This window comes from Pongo abelii, chromosome 6, assembly GCF_028885655.2.
Source record: "Pongo abelii isolate AG06213 chromosome 6, NHGRI_mPonAbe1-v2.0_pri, whole genome shotgun sequence".
Taxonomy (NCBI): domain Eukaryota; kingdom Metazoa; phylum Chordata; class Mammalia; order Primates; family Hominidae; genus Pongo; species Pongo abelii.
Window position 1 is genome coordinate 950,644 of NC_071991.2, and position 19,151 is coordinate 969,794.

General features: G+C 58.1%; 1 protein-coding gene across 2 annotated transcripts in view; it reads right to left on the reverse strand.

The window, feature by feature from the left end:
* Positions 1–18,786, reverse strand: part of ADAP1 (ArfGAP with dual PH domains 1) — a 57,026-nt gene extending 38,240 nt beyond the window's left edge. The window contains exons 1-2 of one of the 2 annotated variants that reach the window (XM_024241256.2): positions 18,502–18,786; positions 137–267 (exon numbers count right to left, since the gene is read on the reverse strand). In XM_024241256.2, the coding sequence (XP_024097024.1) occupies positions 137–267; positions 18,502–18,583 (213 nt within the window). In that variant the 5' untranslated portion in view covers positions 18,584–18,786. The remainder of the gene's footprint in view (positions 1–136; positions 268–18,501) is intronic. The other variant, XM_054545745.2, reaches the window with a different exon arrangement.
* Between the last annotated feature and the right edge of the window lie 365 nt (positions 18,787–19,151).

The window sequence follows — 19,151 nt, forward strand, 5'->3', positions numbered from 1 at the left end:
TCCCGATGCCGCCCCGGCCTCCGCAGCCTCGGGTCCAGCCAGGCCCCTCAGAGCAGCCCAGGGCTCCAGGGGCCACAGAGGCCGGGGCTGAGGCCACCCGGGGACTGCGCGGGGCCCCCCGCCCCCCACGCCGTACCTCCACTTGGGCCTCGTCCCAGGCGTCCAGGCGGACGGACTTCACCTTGCTGACCTGGGGGATGTTCCGGTGGATTCCCGAGCAGCTCAGGCAGATGAAGACTCCCAGAGTGTAGGAGGCCCAGTCGGGATCTGGAAGGGAAAGCCGGACGTTCACGGAGGCTCAGCCCAGGGACCCCGGAGGGAGGGTGGACGGAGCCTCGGGTCAGGGTCAGGAGCCCCCGGCCGTGCAGTGGGGGGCTTCAGAGGAGACCCCCGGGTACACCTGGCTCCGTGCGCCCCGCAGGCACCTAACCCCAGCTCCCCCCGCCCTCTGCCCGGTGCAGACAGAGCTCTCCCCAGACACCCCGCGGCATCTGAGGAAGCCGATCTGCACCTGCTCTGCGCCGCGCGTGCCGGGAACCTCCAGCAGAGGCCGGCCCCACAGGAGCCCATGCCCCGGGCTGGAGGGCACCCGGCACTCGTGAGGATGGGTCCACGTGCTTTCCTGGTGTCCGCTGCCCTGGGAGACGTCTGTGGGCCCGAATCCTCCTGGGTGACGGGGCCAAGATTGGAAAATTCAGATAGGATCTGAGGGCAGGGGATGCCTCACACCCAACGCGGTGCGCGCCCCCGAAGGACGGACCGTAGCCGTGGATGACGACGCACCCTGCGAGAGGTGACAGCGCCCGGCCGGCACTAACTTTGCAGGTGTGACAGCGGCGCTGTGGCTTCACCCTGCAAGCAGCCTGTCTAGGGATTCCATGTCTTGATGTCTGGTTTGCCTTAAAAGGTCCAACAAAGCTGGGCACAGAGGCTCATGCCTGTAATCCCAGCGCTTTGGGAGGCTGAGGGAGCAGAATCTTTTTTTTTTTTTTTTTTTTTTGAGTCAGAGTCTGTTGCACAGGCTGGAGTATGATGGCACGATCTCGGCTCGCTGCAACCTCTGCCTCCCGGGTTCAAGCGATTCTCCTGCCTCAGCACCACCACGCCCGGCTAACTTTTGTATTTTTAGTAGAGATGGGGTTTCATCATGTTGGCCAGGCTGGCCTCGAACTCTTGACCTCAAGTAATCCACCCGCTCGGCCTCCCAAAGTGCTGGGATGACAGGTGTGAGCCACTGCGCAAGGTGTGGGTGCCACAGCGCAGTCCTGCTGCTGCTGCACGCGTGAAACGTCTCATTCTGAAACGGCAAAGTGAGTTGCAGGGGGCGTCCAGCCCCACCCTGGGGCGATGGCTAAGAGGGCTGCTGTGTGACTTTCGTGTTTTCTTCTGGCTCCGACCGACCCTTCACAGTAAGTCAAGGGAGTGGAATGGCTGAAAGGCGCCCTAGAGAGAACAGTCTCTCTGGGGGAGATGAGTCATCTCTGAAATGCTTTTATTTTTAAGTGGAGGCTCTCCTGGGTGAGGCTGGTGGAAATCGAGGCACTTCCCGACAAGCAGGTGCGGCTGTGGACCCAAGTCTGTTTGGGGAATCATGAGTGGAGAGGACCCCGCCCTTCAGGCCTGGCTGAGGATAGCCCCCCTCCCCACGCTGATTGGGGCCCACCCCTGGCTGGTGGGGGACTCCCATGCCAGGCGGTGGAGGCCCAGTGGGGCTGGGCCTGGGCTCCGAGTCACTGCCAGGAGGAGAGGCACCCAAGCGAGCCCCGGCCGGGGATGGTGCATGAGAACCAGCACGCCGGGCCTCGGATTTGGGGGTCACGCCGGGCCTCTGGGATTTGGGGGTCACGCCAGGCCTCGGATTTGGGGGTCATACCAGGCCTCAGATTTGGGGGTCACGCCTGGCCTCTGGGATTTGGGGGTTACACCAGGCCTCGGATTTGGGGGTCACGCCTGGCCTCTGGGATTTGGGGGTCACACCGGGCCTCGGATTTGGGGGTCACGCCCGGCCTCTGGGATTTGGGGGCCACGCCAGGCCTCTGGGGTTTGGGGGTCACGCCCGGCCTCTGGGATTTGGGGGTCACGCTGCGCATCTGGGATTTGGGGGTCACGCCGGGCCTCGGATTTGGGGGTCACGCTGTGCATCTGGGATTTGGGGATCATGCCAGGCCTTGGATTTGGGGGTCACGCTGCACATCTGGGATTTGGGGGTCACACTTGGCCTCTGGGGTTTGGGGGTTGTCTGTCACAGCTGTTAGGCTCCCTGATTAATGAAGTCTGTCTCCCCATTAACGTGGGCTTCTTGAGGACCCCAGACCCAGCATCCCCGGATCTGGCACAGAGCTCAGTCCAGAGCAGGTCTCCACGGGAGTTGTGAATGAAGGAGCCACCAACAGCCCTACTTCAGCAGAGGCCCGTCTTCAAGAGAGACCACAGGCTTTCTCCTCACCCCTCAGTCAGTCGGCAAACATTTGCCAAGTGACCCTGTCGTGGGTACCAGGAGTTTTCCCTGTGCTGAGTAGGGCGGCTTTTGGGAGAAAGAATGCAGTTACAGGATCAGCCGTTGTTTGGTTTTGCGGGGTTTTTTTTGTTTTGTTTGAGACAGGGTCTTCCCCTGTTGCCCAAGGTGGAGTGCAGTGGTGCAATCACAGCTCACTGCAGCCTCCAACGCCTGGGCTCAAGCGATCTTCCTGCCTCAGCCTCCCAAGTAGCTGGGACCGCAGGCATGCACCAGCATACCCAGCTAATTTTCAAAATTTTTGGTAGAGATGAAGTCTCTCTATGTTGCCCAGGCTGGGCTTGAACTCCTGGGCTCAAGCGATCCTCCTGTCTTGGCCTCCCAAAGTGTTGGGATTACAGATGTGTGATGCCGTGTCTGGCCTGCAAAGTGTTTAGTTACACACGACCCTGGAGTACAGGTGGGGAAGAACCACACTGAAGTCCCAGAAGAGAGAGACCTGACTCCTCCCCCCGGGCTCCGTCTTCTCCTGAAGCCTTCGTGAAAGATGCCGCAAATGCTCGGTACGTGGCTGTGCACGGGGCGCCCGGCAGGCACGCCAGTCTCCAGGCCTCGGCCTCCTCATCTGTGGGATGGGACAGCACGAGCCGCTTACAGGGGTAGCGGGCAACATGAGCCCAGCTGGGAACATTGCCGCTCGGGGTGCAGTGGGGGCCCCCCTTCTCACCGCATGGCAATGCTGTTGGTTCTGCTCTGACAGTGTGGACCACGGACCCAGGCTTCCTGTGTCATGGCCTTTATCTGCCCATCTAGAAGTCCTGAGGGAGGCTGAGCAACGGCCACCAACAGCTCCCGCCCAGCCCAGGGTCCAGAGTGCCTGTGCCCACCTCCATCCTCACTCGGGCGCTCCGGGACACGCTGTCCCTCTCCTGGCCTAAAGGAGGCCGGTTCACAGAACCCGCAGCGGGAGCTGAGCTGGAAGGAGGCCTGTTCACAGAGCCCGCAGCGGGAGCTGGACTCTATGGGCGTGGACCAGCTGCCTGTTGTTGTAAATAAGGTGTTACTGGAACTCAGCCATGCCCGTTTATGAATTATCTACAGCTGCTTTTGTGAGCGGTCGTTGACTAGCTGTGATGGAGACTTTACGGCCCTAAAATATTTACTGTCTTTTTTGTTGTTTTTTGACACGGAGTTTCGCTCTTGTTGTCCAGGCTAGAGTGCAATGGTGTGATCTCAGCTCACTGCAACCTCCGCTTCCCAGGTTCAAGTGATTCTCCTGCTTCAGCCTCCGGAGTAGCTGGGATTACAGGTGTGCGCCACCATGCCCGGCTAATTTTGTATTTTTAGTAGAGATGCGGTTTCACCATGTTGGCCGGGCTGGTCTCGAACTCCCGACCTTAGGTGATCCGCCTGCCTCAGCCTCCCAAAGTGCTGGGATTACAGGTGCGAGCCACCACGCCCGGCCTACTATCTGTCTTTTTAAGAAAAAGTTTGCTGGCTGGGTGTGGTGGCTCACACCTGTAATCCCAGCACTTTGGGAGGCCAAGGCAGGTGGATCACCTGAGGTCAGGAGTGTGAGACCAGCCTGGCTAACATAGTGAAACCCCGTCTCTACTAAAAATACAAAAATTAGCCCGGCGTGGTGGCAGGTGCCTGTAATCCCAGCTACTTGGGAGGCTGAGGCAGGAGAATCACTTGAACCCGGGACATGGAGATTGCAGTGAGCCGAGATCCTGCCACTGTACTCCAGCCTGGGCAACAGAGTGAGACTTTGTCTCAAAAAAAAAAAAAAAAAAAAAAAAAAAAGAAAGAAAAAATTTGCCAATGTCTGCTTAGAGGGAAAAATGGGTGTGGCACAGATGAGTGAGCCCAAGAAGGGCTTGTAAGTAGGACTGATAGCTTACAGCCATTACTAATATAGCCTATCTTTGACAAACCAGATATAAGTGAGGCTAAGGAGTGGTTACAACCTGTCCTGACCCCTTGCAACTGGCACAAGGTCCCTCTGGTGTAAAGTTAGAGGTTGTCTGATGCAAACCTGTCACATCCTCCTTGGTATTCGTGTGTGAGGATATACATACGTGCGTACATACCCACAAACAGTATGAACAGCCTACTGGGGAGGGCTCAGGGAGTTAAATGTGAAGAAACAGAGACACCAGCCAGGTGTGGGTGCTCACACCTGTCATCCCAGCATTTTGGGAGATTGAGGCAGGAGGATCACTTGAGCCCAGGAGGTGGAGGTTGCAGTGAGCCGAGATGGCACCACTGCACTCCAGCCTGGGTGTCACAGACCCTGTCTCTCATACACACACACACACACACACACACACACACACACACACAATAAGGAGACATGAAGACCTTTTACATAAGAATCAAAAGACGAGAGCCAGTTAAATCAAGTGTGTTGGAGACAGCAGCAACACAAGGTTGTCACTGGAAGGGCAGGAAGTTTGTACCATTTTAAAAAGCTTTTGTGGAGTTTTACTAGGATGACTAAAATTTAAAAGATGGATACTACCAAGTGTTGATGAGGATACAGAGCAAGCGGAACTCTCATCCACTGCTGGCAGAAGTACAAATTAGTCCAACCCACTCTGAAAACAGCTTGGCAGTTTCTTACATAAAGATATATCTCCCATATGACACAGCCACTCTACTCCTAGGAATTTACCCAAGGGAAATAAAAACGTAGGTCCATAAAAAGATGTATATCCAACAATATATAAAAAGAGTAATACACCATGATCAACAGGGGTTTTTACCAGTAATGCAAGGTTGGTTTAACATGTGACCATCAATCAACGTCGTTCACCATATTTACAGATTAAAAAAGAAAAAACAATTGTTTCAATAGATGCAAAAAATGTGGGCAAAATGCAACATCCTGATAAAACTCTTAGAAAACTAAGAATAGAGGGGAATTTCCCCAATTTGACATAGAGGATTCAACAGATGCAAAAAAATGTTGGCAAAATGCAACATCCTGATAAAACTCAGAAAACTAAGAATAGAGGGGAATTTCCCCAATTTGACATAGAGGATTCAACAGATGCAAAAAATGTTGGCAAAATGCAACATCCTGATAAAACTCTCAGAAAACTAAGAATAGAGGGTAATTTCCCCAATTTGATATAGAGGATCTATGAAACATGTACAGTAAATGTCATTTTCAAGGGAGAATGACTGACTGCTTTCCCCCAAGATCAAGAACAGGACAAGAATGTCTGTTCTAACCACTCCTAGTCAACATTGAGCTAAAGATTCTAGTCAGTGCAATAAGGCAATATAAAGAAATAAAAAGCGTCTAGATTGGAAAGCAAGAGCTAAAACTATCTTCATTAACAGACAACATGATTGTCTATGTAGAAAATACAAAAGATTCTATTAAAAACAACTGAGAACAAGTTTAGCAAGGTTGAAGGATACAAGACAAATATACAAAAATCAGTTGTATTTCTATACACTAGCAACAAGCATTCAGAAATTGAACATTTAAAAATACCATTTATAATAGCATAAAATGTATGAAAGAGGGATAAATGTGATGAGAAATGAAACATAGGACACTGAAAACTATAAAATATTGCTCAGAGAAAGAAGACCTACAGATTTGGAAAGAGATAATATTTTCGTGGGTTGGGAGACTCAACATTAATAACACATATATTCTCTCCAAATTATAGATTCAATGCCATCCCAATAAGAATTTCAACAGGATTTTAAAAATAGAAATGAACAAGCTGATTCTAAAATTCATATGTAAATGCAAAGGACCTAGAATAGCTAAAACAACTTAGAAAAAAGACAAGGAGGGGAAACTAACACTACTTGTTTTCAGAACTCATTAAAAAATTACAGTTATCAAGACAGTGTGGTGGTATTGGCACAAAAACAGATGAACAGATCAATGGAACAGAATCGGGAATCTAGAAATAAACCCACACATAGGTGGACAACTAACTATTGGCAAAGATATAAATCCAATTCTGGAGAGAGCGAACAATCTTTCCTACCAACAGTGCTGGAACAATCAGGTATCATCCACAACACAGTAAACAACCATCCCTCTCACCATATCCAAAAATTATCCCAAAATGTATCATGGTGCTAAAGGTAAAGCCTAAAGCCATACAATTTTAAAAGAAAACAGGAGAAAAGTCTCCGTAACTTTGGGTTAGGCAAAGATTTTTTTCAGATACAACACCAAAGGCAGAATCCACTGAGAGAGAGAGGAGGAGGAAGGGAGAGAGGAGGAGGAAGAGAGGGGAGGAGGAAGAGAGAGGAGGAGGAAGGGAGAGGAGGAGGAAGAGAGAGGAGGAGGAAGAGAGGAGGAGGAAGAGAGAGGAGGAGGAAGAGAGAGGAGGAGGAAGGGAGAGAGGAGAAGGAAGAGAGGAGGAGGAGGAAGAGAGGAGGAGGAGGAAGAGAGAGGAGGAGGAAGAGAGGAGGAGGAGGAAGAGAGGAGGAGGAAGAGAGAGGAGGAGGAAGGGAGAGAGGAGGAGGAAGAGAGAGGAGGAGGAAGGGAGGAGGAGGAGGAAGGGAGGAGGAGGAGGAAGAGAGAGGAGGAGGAAGAGAGAGAGGAGGAGGAAGGGAGGAGGAGGAGGAAGAGAGAGAGGAGGAAGAGAGAGAGAAATTGACCTCATCAGAATTATTATTATTATTGAGACAGGGTCTTGCTCTGTTGCCCAGGCTTGAGTGCAGTGGGGCAATCATGGCTCACTGCAGCCTCAACCTCCTGGATTCAAGTGATCCTCCCACCTCAGCCTCCTGAGTAGCTGGGACTACAGGTGGGCACCACCATACCAGGCTACTTTAAAAAACTTTCTGTAGAAACAAGGTATTGCTATATTGCCCAGGCTGGTCTCTAACTCCTGGGCTCAAGCAATCCTTCCACCTCAGCCTCCCAAAGTGCTGGGATTACAGGCATGAGCCACTTCATCTAACCAAGTCCCTGTTTTGTTTATTTTTCTTTATTTTTTTAACTTTTTTTTTTTTGAGACAGAATCTCACTCTGTCACCCAGGCTGGAGTGCAGTGGTGCCATCTTGGCTCACTGCAACCTTTGCCTCTCGGGTTCAAGCAATTCTCCTGTCTCAGCCTCCCAAGTAGCTGGGATTACAGGCGTGAGCCACCATGCCTGGCTAATTTTTGTATTTTTAATAGAGACGGGGTTCACCATGTTGGCCAGGCTGGTCTCAAACTTCTGACCTCAGGTGATCCGCCCACCTCGGCCTCCCAGAGTGCTGGGATTATAGGTGTGAGCCACCGAGCGCAGCCTATTTTTAACAATTTTTAATCTTTAATTTTTGTGAGTACATAGCGGGTGTATATATTTATGGGGTCCACGAGACATTTTGCTACAGGCATGCAATGTGAAATAATCACATCACGGCAAACACGGCACCCATCACCTCAAGCGTGTATCATTTCTTTGTGTTACAAACAATCCAATTACACTCTTTTAGTCATTTTTAAAAGTACAATAAATTATTGTTGACAATCGTCACCCTGTTGTGATATCAAATACTAGATCTTATTCTATTCTTTGTACCCATTAACCATCCCCACTCTACCCACACTGAGACTCTGTTTTAAAGATTGATTCAGAACCTGGGAGGGAAGAGCCCGGGGCGGGGGACCCTGGGCAATGTCTTAAGGCCTCTGGTCTCTGGGAGAGTGACCCCCCCCAAGCCCTTCAAGGCACTGAAATAGAAGGTGGCCTCCTGGTTTGACTATGCTGAAGCTCTGCAGGGTGGGCTTGTGTGTGTGTGTGTGCGTGTGTGTGTGTGTGCGTGCGTGCGTGCAGGGAGACGGGGAGCTAGAGCCCCCCAGCTTCTAGCAAGGAAAAAGGCTTGCTGGTCCCCAAGGCAGAAGGGACGGGCTGACTCTTCTGACCCTTCTGTTTTCCAAGTGGCCGAGGTTGGGCTGGGCAGGCCTCCTTCTCAGGCTGCTGGGCATGGCCAGGCCTGCCTGCATCTGCAAATGCCCACAGCCCATCCGAGCGAAAAGGGGCGGGGCGCGCAATCTCAAAGACCCTCCAGGGTGGAAGAGGAGCTGGTCGGATGCCCCAGCAGCAGGGCCCCCACAGGCCCACGCAGGAGAGCCTCTCTCTAAGCCTGGGCTGCACTCCAGCTGCCCCCTCCACTCGGGGCACCGAACCATGGGGCCGGCCCTGCTTCTGCCCAGGACCACTTCTGGGTTCCCAGGACTGTGGAATTTCCTTCCAAAATGCCTGGAGTTGGCATCCACGGCCTGTGTTCCCCCCAGGACAGGCCACAAGGCCAGCAGGTGCACACTGGGCCCAAGGGTGGCTGCAGCATGGCTGATGTGGTGGTGGGGATAGAGGCCCCGAGTGCCAGGTGGGGAGGGGCAGGCCCAAGGCTCCAGCCCCCACAAACATCCAGGCTGCCAGCACCGTCTCCAGGAGCTGCCTCCTCCTCGGAGACTCTGCCCACAGCCGCCAGCCTCTTTCCCTCCCTCCTCCCAGCCCCGCTCTGCCCTACCTGTTCCCAGGACGCCTGAGGTGACTCAGCCGCTCACCATTTCCGGAGCTGGTCTGGGGCACCTGGGCAGGTGAGCCACATTCTTGGGCTGAGCCAGGTGGGGCAGGCCTGTCCCCCAAGCCAAGGCCCAGGTTGGGGCATGGGCGGGGAGGAGGGCAATAGCCAAGCCTGTCCATGGGGCCCTGGTTCCAGAGACCTTTGCCCTCCCAAGGCTGACGCACAGCAGAGATCCCGGTGCGATCGAGGCTGGGTCGGACGCTGGCTCTGGCCAGGCACGCAAGGGGCAGCTGAGGTGGGAGGGCGCCCTTGGGGGAGGGGCTCCGGTGCCCACCACCCTTCACAGCTACGTGAGGTGGGGCATGCATGGCCGCCCCCAGGCACACAGCGCCCGGCCCCATGCCGAGACCCAGGCCCCAGGCACACAGTGCCCTGCTCCACGCCGAGACCCAGGCCCCTCTCCAACTCCACCTCTGTGTTTTCCACATATTGTCTCCCAGTTACCTGGGGCCCCTGCAAGGATCTGGGCTTCCGCCGGCCGGTGGATCCCCGCCAGCGAGGCAGTGACCTCTGGAGCTCCTGGGTGGGCTGGCAGCCCACACCTCCTCTCTGCCCAGGCCCCAGGCCCCCGCCCCCTCACACTCACGGACGGCCCTGGTCCTATTCCACTGTGAGGATGGGGCCCTTTGGCCCTCGGAACAGGCCCTCCCAGGACCCAGATCTGCTGGCCCCCACCGGGTTCAGGGGCACGTGCCCCTCTCCTGGATCCCTCCCAGCAGCACCCGGACACAGTCCACTTTCAGAATCCCCCAAGGACCCCCCCAGGCTCTGCCCTGCCCGCTGCCCTGCCACCCTCTCTCCCTCCTGTTGCTCCAGCCCCATGGCGGGAACCCCACAGTGAAGGCCATCCCCAGTCCTCCCTGAACCCACCCTGTCCCGGAGCCCACTCTCTGGGGCCCCCACCCCGCGCCCCTCCAGGCTCTTCAGGGCCCTCGCACAGGGCCGACTCCTCTGCGGCCCATCTGGTCTCTTGGCTGTCAAACCCTATTTTTGGAACTCGATAGAGGTGGTGGTTGAACAGCGAATGTTCTAAATGCCACTGAATTTTCACTTTGAAATGATTAACTTGAGGCTGGGCGGGGTGGCTCACGCCTGCAATCTCAGCACCTTGAGAGGCCGAGGCGAATGGCTGGAGCCCAGGAGTTCGAGGCCAGCCTGGGCAACCTAGTGAGACACCGAGACTCCATCCTTAAGAAAAAATTTTCTATAAAAGGTTAATTTTTCATATGAATTGCACCTCGATTTGGGGTTTGGTTTTTTTCGTTTTTTGTTTTTTTGAGAGGGGGTCTCTGTCACTCAGGCTGGAGTGTAGTGATGCGATCATAGTTCACTGCAGCCTCGGCCTCCTGGGCTCAGGTAACCCTCCTACCTCAGCTTCCTGAGTAGCTGGGACCACAGGTGTGCACCACCACATCTGGCTGATTTTTTGGTTTTTTTTTTTTTTTTTTTTTTAGAAATGGGGGTCTCACCATGTTGGCCAGGCTGGCCTCGAACTCCTGGGCTCAAGCGATCCTCCCACCTCAGCCTCCCAAAGTGCTGGGATCACAGGTGTGAGCCACCGCGCCTGACCTTGATTTTTTAAAAAAGGAGAGAGAGAGACATTCACACACTGGCGACCCGTCTCTACCTCCGGCCTCTTTCCTCCAGAGTTGCCCGTGCGGCTGCCGTGCCCTCGGCGGCCACCGTGGCTTCTCACAGAGCCTCACATCGCAGGCCCCTCCCATCTCCCTGGACACTGCTCCCACGTCCCCATCTCGGTGAGTGAGGTGCTGGCTAAAGGCCTGGGTGTCCTCATTTCTACTCTGCTCACCACACCCCAACATCCCGTCGACCAGCAAATATTTCAAGACGATCCAGGCTTTGACCCTCCCCACACTCACGCCCCGCCCTAGGCCTAGCCACCGCCACCCGGCCTCGGTCACTGCAGCAGCGTCCCACGCACCTCCCGCTGCCGCGCTGGACCTACCTGCCCTGGACCCTGTGATTCATCGAGGGCTGGGACACTCCTCGGCTCACACAATTCCCACAGTTCCCATCCCACCCAGAGTCACAGCGCAGCCCTCACGGCGTCCCCCGGCCCTGCGTGGCCCCACAGCCAACTCTGACCCCATCTCCCCACCCTGCTCTGGGCACACTGGCCTCCTCGCTTCCCCTTTGACGTGTGAGGTGCACGGTTGCCCCCACCCCCGACACCACCAGCCCCTTTACCCCACTCCCTCTTCCGGAGGGGCCGTCTCTCTCCTCCACTGAGGACCCAGCGCCGCCAGGGACCTGCTCCTCACCCCACACCTTGTCCACCCCACGGCCTGCCCTGAACCCACTCTATTCCATCTGGGCCTTTCCCGCTCACAACCCCCGAGCCCCAGCCTCCATCCTGAATCTGCAGGACCTGACCCAGCCATGTCCGTCCCTCCCTCCTCACCCCATGTCTGCCCTGCCCCCTTGCCCGGCTGGGATCCGAGGTCCATCAGTGCAATGCCCTCTGCCCCTTGCCCCGCCCTCCGTCATTCAGTACGGAGCCCACCTCTGCACCCACCGAGGCCTGAGCCTCTGAACGGAACATGCCCTGCAGAAGCGCTCCATGGTGGCCCGAGTTTCGGCTTCCCTCCCCGCCGGCCCGTGGCCTGGCCTCGTCCTCCATGAGGAAAACAGTCACTTCTAAGGCCTTCCCCTGCACGCCAGGCCGAGCTCCCACTGCAGGTCTCTGCCCCGGTCTTAGCAGAACTCCTCCAAATGCATCTCCAGGTGCCGCGACCCACTCTGGGCTCTCACCCCCCGGCCAAGCTGTCACCACCTGGACAGTGACTTGGGGTCAGTTTGCTCCTTGCTGACCCACCTCCCAGCCCGCAGGTGCCCAGTACTCCTTCCTGAAAACGCATTTATGTGGCATCCAAGATTCTACGTCCTTTTTTTTTTTTCTTGAGACAGAATCTCGCTCTGTCACCCAGGCTGGAGTGCAGTGGCATGATCTCGGCTCTCTGCAACCTCTGCCTACCAGGTTCAAGCGATTCTCCTGCCTCAACCTCCCGAGTAGCTGGGATTACAGCTGCGTGCCACCACACCCAGCTAATTTTCGTATTTTTAGTAGAGATGGGGTTTCACCATGTTGGCCAGGATGGTCTCGATCTCCTGACCTCATGATCCTCCCGCCTCGGCCTCCCAAAGTGCTGGGATTACAGGCGTGAGCCACCATGCCCGGCCCTCACTCACAATTCTTACTCCACCCTCGGCCCTCCCTGTCCCCGAGTGCCGTCACCATCTGTCTCTCTTTGTCTCCCCTCCAAGGAACAGCAGATGCTGAGAGCGAAGGGCTGGTCTGTTCCGGTCTCCCTGAGCCCCAGTGACTGCACAGGGCAAGGCACTCAGTACACGTGTATGGAGTGGGGGAAGGCACCTTGCCTGCCGGAGTCCAGGGGAGGGCATCACTGGAGTTCAGCCCTCGTGGGCCTCTGTCTCCCCCGGGCACATGAGCACATACCTCCTGGCCACACGGCCACATGCTGCCTCAGCCACCTTGGACCCCACCAAGTCCCTTCCTGTTTCCTCATTCTTTCATTTGCAAAATGGGGCCATGCAGCCACCTGACGGGCGACGGGAGAAACAGTCGGGGGATGCGGCTGCCTGCCAGGTACTGCCACAGAGCAAGGCTTGGCAAATGCCTCTGAGTCTAAAACGGCAGTGGCCTAGGGGCACAGGGCCTGGGGGCAGGGGCAGCGCCACACCTACCCCGAGATGTGTCCAGAGCTGAGGTCTAGCTCACAGCACCTGTGCGTCGGGGGAAGCTGGCTGCGGTCACAGCCGGCGCAGCGGCCCAAGGAGTCCACAAAGCGATAAGCTTGGCCCACACAGCTCCGGTGCATCTGGAGAGGGGCCCGGTCTAGGCTGAAGTCGGGGGGAGCCTGGCCAGGACCTTGGTACCAGGTGCAGGGCAGAGGGAAAGGCCTCCAGCTCCTCCCAGCCCTGAGTGCCAGCTCATCACCCGCACTAGCCCTCCACACCCGGCCGCAGGGCAGGCAGGCAGGAAGCGGGCACGTGTGACCTGCTGGCCTGTGGCTTGAGTGCAAAACCAGGTAGGGGAAACCTGTCTAGCAGTTCCTCAACCAGGTAAGCACAGAACCGCCATGGGACCCAGCAACTCCAGTCCTGGGTACGGACCCAAACAACCTGAAGCGGGGTCTCAAACAGACATCTGCGCCCTCGTGCTCACACAGCACGATTCACAATGGCCCAGAGGTGGGAGCAGCCCAGTGTCCGCCTGCAGACAAACGGGCACAGGCAATGTGGTCCATCCACACAGGGTATGATCCTGTCTTCACACACAGGGAAATCCCAGCACTCGCCACAGCTTCTGTGAACCTGGAGACGTTAGACTGAGTGAAACTGGCCAGTCACAAAAGAATGAATACCAGCCAGACATGGTGGCTCACACCTGTAATCCCAGCACTCTGGGAGGCCGAGGCGGGAGGATCACAAGGTCAGGAGATCGAGACCGTCCTGGCTAACATGGTGAAACCTCATCTCTACTAAAAATACAAAAAACTTAGCCGGGCGTGGCAGTGTGCGCCTGTAGTCCCAGCTACTCGGGAGACTGAGGCAGGAGAATGGTGTGAGCCCGGGAGGCAGAGCTTGCAGTGAGCTGAGAAGGTGCCCCTGCACTCCAGCCTGGGCGACAGAGCGAGACTCTGCCTCAAAAAAAAAAAAAAAAAAAAAAGAATACTGCACGGTTTCACTCCTACAAGGTCCCTGGAGTCATAAGATTCATAGAGACAGAAAGCAGAGGCCAGGCGCAGTGGCTCACGCCTGTAATCCCAGCCGTTTGGGAGGCGAAGCTGGGAGGATCACCTGAGGTCAGGAGTTCAAGACCAGCCTGGCCAACATGGTGAAACCCTGTCTCTACCAAAAATACAAAAATTAGCCGGGCGTGGTGGCGGGTGCCTGTAATCGCAGCTACTCAGGGGACTGAGGCAGGAGAATCGCTTGAACCCGGGAGGCAGAGGTTGCAGTGAGCTGAGATCGCGTCACTGCATTCCAGTCTTGGGAACAGAGCAAGACTCTGTCTCAAAAGAAAAGAAAGTAGAAGAGTGGGTGCCCTGGACTGGGGAGAGGAAATCTGGAGCCCTTGTTGAATGGGGACGGAGCTTCAGTTTGGGAAGATGAGGAGGTTCTGGAGATGACGGTGGTGACGGTGGCACAGTGAGGTGAATGTGCTCAAGGCCCCGGAACTGTGCGCTCAAAATGATGAGAAGGGAAATTATTATTTTAAAAAAATCCAGCCAGGCGCGGTGGCTCTCGCCTGTAATCCCAGCACTTTGGGAGGCCGAGGCGGGCAGATCATGAGGTCAGGAGACGGAGACCATCCTGGCTAACATGGTGAAACCCCATCTCTACTAAAAATACAAAAATTAGCCGGGCGTGGTGGCGGGCACCTATAGTCCCAGCTACTCGGGAGGCTGAGGCAGGAGAATGGCGTGAACCTGGGAGGCAGAGCCTGCAGTGAGCCGAGATCGCGCCACTGCACTCCAGCCTGGGCCACAGAGCGAGACTCCATCTCAAAAAAAAAAAAAAAAAAATCCAACCTAGTTGGGCCGCTGCCCTGGGGAGTGAAGGGAGTCTGCCCAGCCCCTGCCCACATTCAGCAGCCTTCTTCCCACCCTCACCCAGGCCAAATTCCTGAAACTCCTCCCCACCAAGGGAATTGCTACCAGCAATTTCCGAAATGTCACCTCTGCCCTGAAGCCTTCCTGGGTTGAATGAGGAGGCTGAGCTGTGAGTCTGCCCCATCAGCCTTGCAAACATGGGCTTCAGTTCCGCGGAGCCTCGAGGACTGGCCTCCAGGGTCACTCACCTCTGCCTACCAGGGCCACCTGGGAGCCTGGACCTGGCTGGGGCCTCAGGTGTGGAATGAAGGGGCAACACCTGAACCACCAGGGCCTCCACAAGATGGTCCCAGCCATCTTCCTGCTTCTTAGGAACAGACCTCCTCTCAGAGCCAGGCCTCCAGAACCAGGGGCCCAGGGTGCCCCTGGGATTGCCGGGTCCACCTGGTGCTCCAGGTGCCTCAGACACCCAGGTGACAGGAAGTACCAGTCACCACCTGCTCTCCAACCCAGTTAAAGAGCCCAGACAGGGGCCGGGCGTGGTGGCTCATGCCTATAATTCCAGCACTTTAGGAGGCCGAGGCAGGAGGACCGCTTGAGGCCAGGAGTTCGAGACCAGCTGGCCAACATGGCAAAACCCTGTCTCTACCAAAAAAATACAAAAATTAGGCTGGGCGCAGCGGCTCACACCTGGAATCCCAATACTTTGGGAGTCTGAGGCAGGTGGATCACTTGAGGTCAGGAGTTCAAGACCAATCTGGCCAATATGATGAAACCCCATCTCTACTAAAAACACAAAAATTAGCCAGGGGTGGTGGTGCATGCCTGAAATCCCAGCTACTTGGGAGACTGAGGCAGGAGAATCTAGAGAATCTAGGAGAATCCAACCCAGCTGGGCTGCTGCCCTGGGGAGTGAAGGGAGTCTGCCCAGCCCCCGCCCACACTCGGCAGCCTTCTTTCCACCCTCACCCATGCCGGCCAAATTCCTGAAACCGGGAGTTGGAGGTTGCAGTGAGCAAAGATCGCACCACTGCACTGCAGCTTGGGTGACATCGAGAGACTGTCTTAAAAAAAAAAATTAGCCGGGCATGGTGGCATGGACCTGTGGTCCCAGCTACTCAGGAGGCTGAGGTGGCAGGATTGCTTGAGCCCTGGAGGCAAAGGCTGCAGTGAGTTGAGATTGTGCCACTGCACTCCAGTCTGGGTGACAGAGCGAGACCTTACCATAAAATAAAAAAGAACAAAAGAGCTCAGACACCCCAGTCCTTCCGGGGCATCAGACAGGCTGAGACTCAAAGAGGACAATATGTGTGTTTTTCTTTTTTTTCAGACAGGGTCTCACTCTGGCCTACGCTGGAGTGTGATCACGACTCATTGTAGCTTCCAACTCCTGGCCTCAAGTGATCCTCTGGCCTCGGCCTCCCAAAGCGCTGGGATGACAGGCGTGAGCCACCGCGCCCGGTCCCCGTCCTCTGTTGCGATTAGGCAGGCAGCTCCAAGGATGTACAGAGGCACCTCCTCCCTCCCCCAAACCCCCCCAGGATGGAGACCCCCACCCTGGTCTTGCAGGACAGTGGGTCCAGGCACTCCCCAACTCGCCCACCTGCCAGGCCTGTGATGAGAGGCTCTCTGGGTGGCCGCTGGGTGAGGCCCCCTGTTCAAGGTCAGGGGAACCCACTATTGGGACAGGTCACGGGGAGAGTTTGGAAGGAGCTTCTGTGGAGGCTGCAGAGACCCCAAGACGGCTTCCCTCACATGGCCAGTGGGTGGGGCCTGCTCAAGTCCACCCCAGCAGCCCCAGGCCTGGCGTTCAGAGGTGGTCTGGGACTGTCTGATGTCCTGCTGTCCAGGTCTGCGCCAGCCATGAGCCAGTGCACAGGACAGTGTTCTGAGGACAGCAGAACGTGCCGGCCACCCCAGCCCCCATCAACACTGGAGTGGCTCCTTGTCACCCAGCTGGGCCACAGCAGGAACAGGAGGCCCCAGAGCAGCCGGCATCAGCAAAGAAGCATAGAGCCCTCGAGGATGTGCCATGGGGTCATGGGGGGCCGGGCAGCCCCCTACTTCCTGACACCTCCTGTTCCACCCTGTGGCCACAGCCCTGGGGAGCGGGGACAAGCACAGCGGCCGGGTGTGGCTCATGTCCCCTAAGACAGCTCCAGTTTGCAAGGCATCAGTCTCCCTGGCTGTGAAATGAGAGCGACCCCTCACAGCATCCCCCCTCCATGGCGCTACCTGACAGAGGAGACAAGTCACTGAGGTCATGGACCGATTCTGAAAAGGCAAAGGTGCGGCCCTCTGCCCGGCAGCGTGGTGCATGGGGAGCGCCGAGAACAGCTCTGGGGTGGGCCAGGCCGGAAGCTTAGCAGGTGGGCCGGGCACACCTGCACCCACTGGGAGGGGAGGGCCACTGAAGGACCCAGCAGGCCAAGGAAGTCCCCTCTTCCTCCTGCCAGGCTGGGAGGCCCAGAGGGTGGCTGGAGAGGGGCCCTGAGTCCGGAGAAGCTGCTCCCAGGCTGTGTGGCCAGGGAGCAGAGGTTCAGAGGCAAGCCCAGCTCCCCTCCCGGTGGGCCACAGCAACCCCAGGCCAGGCCCTTTCCCACTAGCTCTCCTGGGGAGCATTCCTGAACAGGAGGAAATAAAGGTCTTGGGGAAGAGGGTCTGGGGAGAGAGAGTCTGGGGTGAGCCAGCCCAGGGCGCCATTGCACTGGCCCTGTGGCCGCCCTGCTCAGGAGACCATGGAAAGGCTGTGGGTCCTGCCCGTCTTTCCAGAAAAGCCTGTCACTATCTCCCCTCTGGGACATCCCAGCTCCTGATGTGGCCTTTCCAGCCAAGCTGCGGCTGGACAGCAGCCACCAAGACCTGGGGCTGGCAGAGACCCCTCCATCCCGGAGGGAATCAGGTCCTATTTCCGGGGTGTCCAGAGGCTGCATATTGAACCAGGGCCTTGGAGGCAAATGAAAGGTCTTCTCCCGCTCCCTCCCTGGGGACCTCAGTCACCGCTGGTGAGTTTAGGTTTGTTCCGAGGGGCTCAGGCTATTGGCCCCCAGATTCCTGGTGTGCCTGGGGTGGCGGGACGGCTCCGGCGGGGCCCTCTCTCCACAGCGCAGCCGGCCTGGGGCTGACAGCTCCGGAGCAGGGCAGGGCTGGTCTGGGCACTGGGCCCCGTTCACAGCCAATGGCAGGACCAGTGGCCTGGAAGGGAGGGACTCCGCGCCTGTGGACTCCAGTGCCTTGAAACCCCACAGACCTGGGAACCGAGTCAGGGATGCCCGGCCGGGAGAACGCACGGGCGGGCGGCAGGTGGACGAGGACCTGCGTCCGGCCTCACCCTTCCCAGGCCTCACCTGTCCCGGCGCCCGCCCCGGCGCAGCCAGGTGCAGGGAGCCGGGGGGAGGGGCGCCGCTCACACCCAGGGACCCCCGGTGCGGGAAGGGAGTGAGGCATGACGTCACCGCGAGGTGGCCCCGGAGCCGGCGGACCCCACAGCCCAGCAGAGACCTCCGGCCGGCGGCCCGTTCCCTCCCTGCAGCCAGCCCCGATTTCCTCTTTCTGTGCGGAGCCCGAGCTTTCGCAACGCGGCGGGCGGTCCGCGGTGACCGTCAGACACGCAGCCCGGCGGGGGAGGGGAGGCGGCGGCAGGGGGGTTTCCGGGGGTCCTGGGGGGGGCCCCCCGCTCCGCCCGGCCCGGGAAGACGTCCGGGTCCCCGCAGGTGCAGCCGGGCCCGGGCCCCATCCGAGCGCCGACCCGGCCCGGTGTTCGGCGCCGCCACCCCCGCGGCGTCCGCGGTCCCCCGCCCGGTCCCTGGGGCCCACCCAGGACCCACCCGGCACCCCGCGCCCACCCCGGACCCACCCGGCCCCGCGCCCACCCGGCCCACACCTACCCGGGGCGCCGCAGTCCGCGCAGCGCGCGTTCCCCGGCCGCTGCAGCAGCTCCAGGACCGCCCTGCGCCGCTCCTTGGCCATGGCCGCGATGCGCCCGCGATGCCGATGCCGGGGCCGGGGCCGGGAGCGTCAGCCCGGCTCGCTAGGGCCCCGCGCAGGCCGCCCGCCGCCGCCGCCCCTGCGCCATCCCGGGCGGCCTCAGCCCGCGCGCCGGTTCCGCATTCCCGCCGCCCTCCGGGCTCCGCCGCCGCCGCTCGTGTCTCCGCCGCGGTCGCTGAGCGAGTGCCGGCGCGGGGCCCGGGGCGCACGCTGCGCTCTGGCCGGCAAGGCCCGCGGGCGGCCCCCAGCGGTGCAGGCGAGCGTGTGGCCTCCTCCCTCGGCCGCTTCGGCGCCCCCAGCCCGCGCGCCCTGGGGACCCGCCGGGAAGTCGCCCCCCATCCGCGCCCGCCCCCCATCCGCGCGCCCCCCATCCGCGCGCAGCGTCCCACCTGCCTGGGCACGAGGCCGCCCCAAAACCTGGCCGGCCTGGGTGGGACCCTCGTGCCGCCGCGCACGCTGGGACGGAGCCTGCACACCTACTGTGGGGGGCGCAGAGGGCACCTGCCGAGCCCCCCAAGACCATGGGCATGGGGGTGCTCGTGGAAGGCAG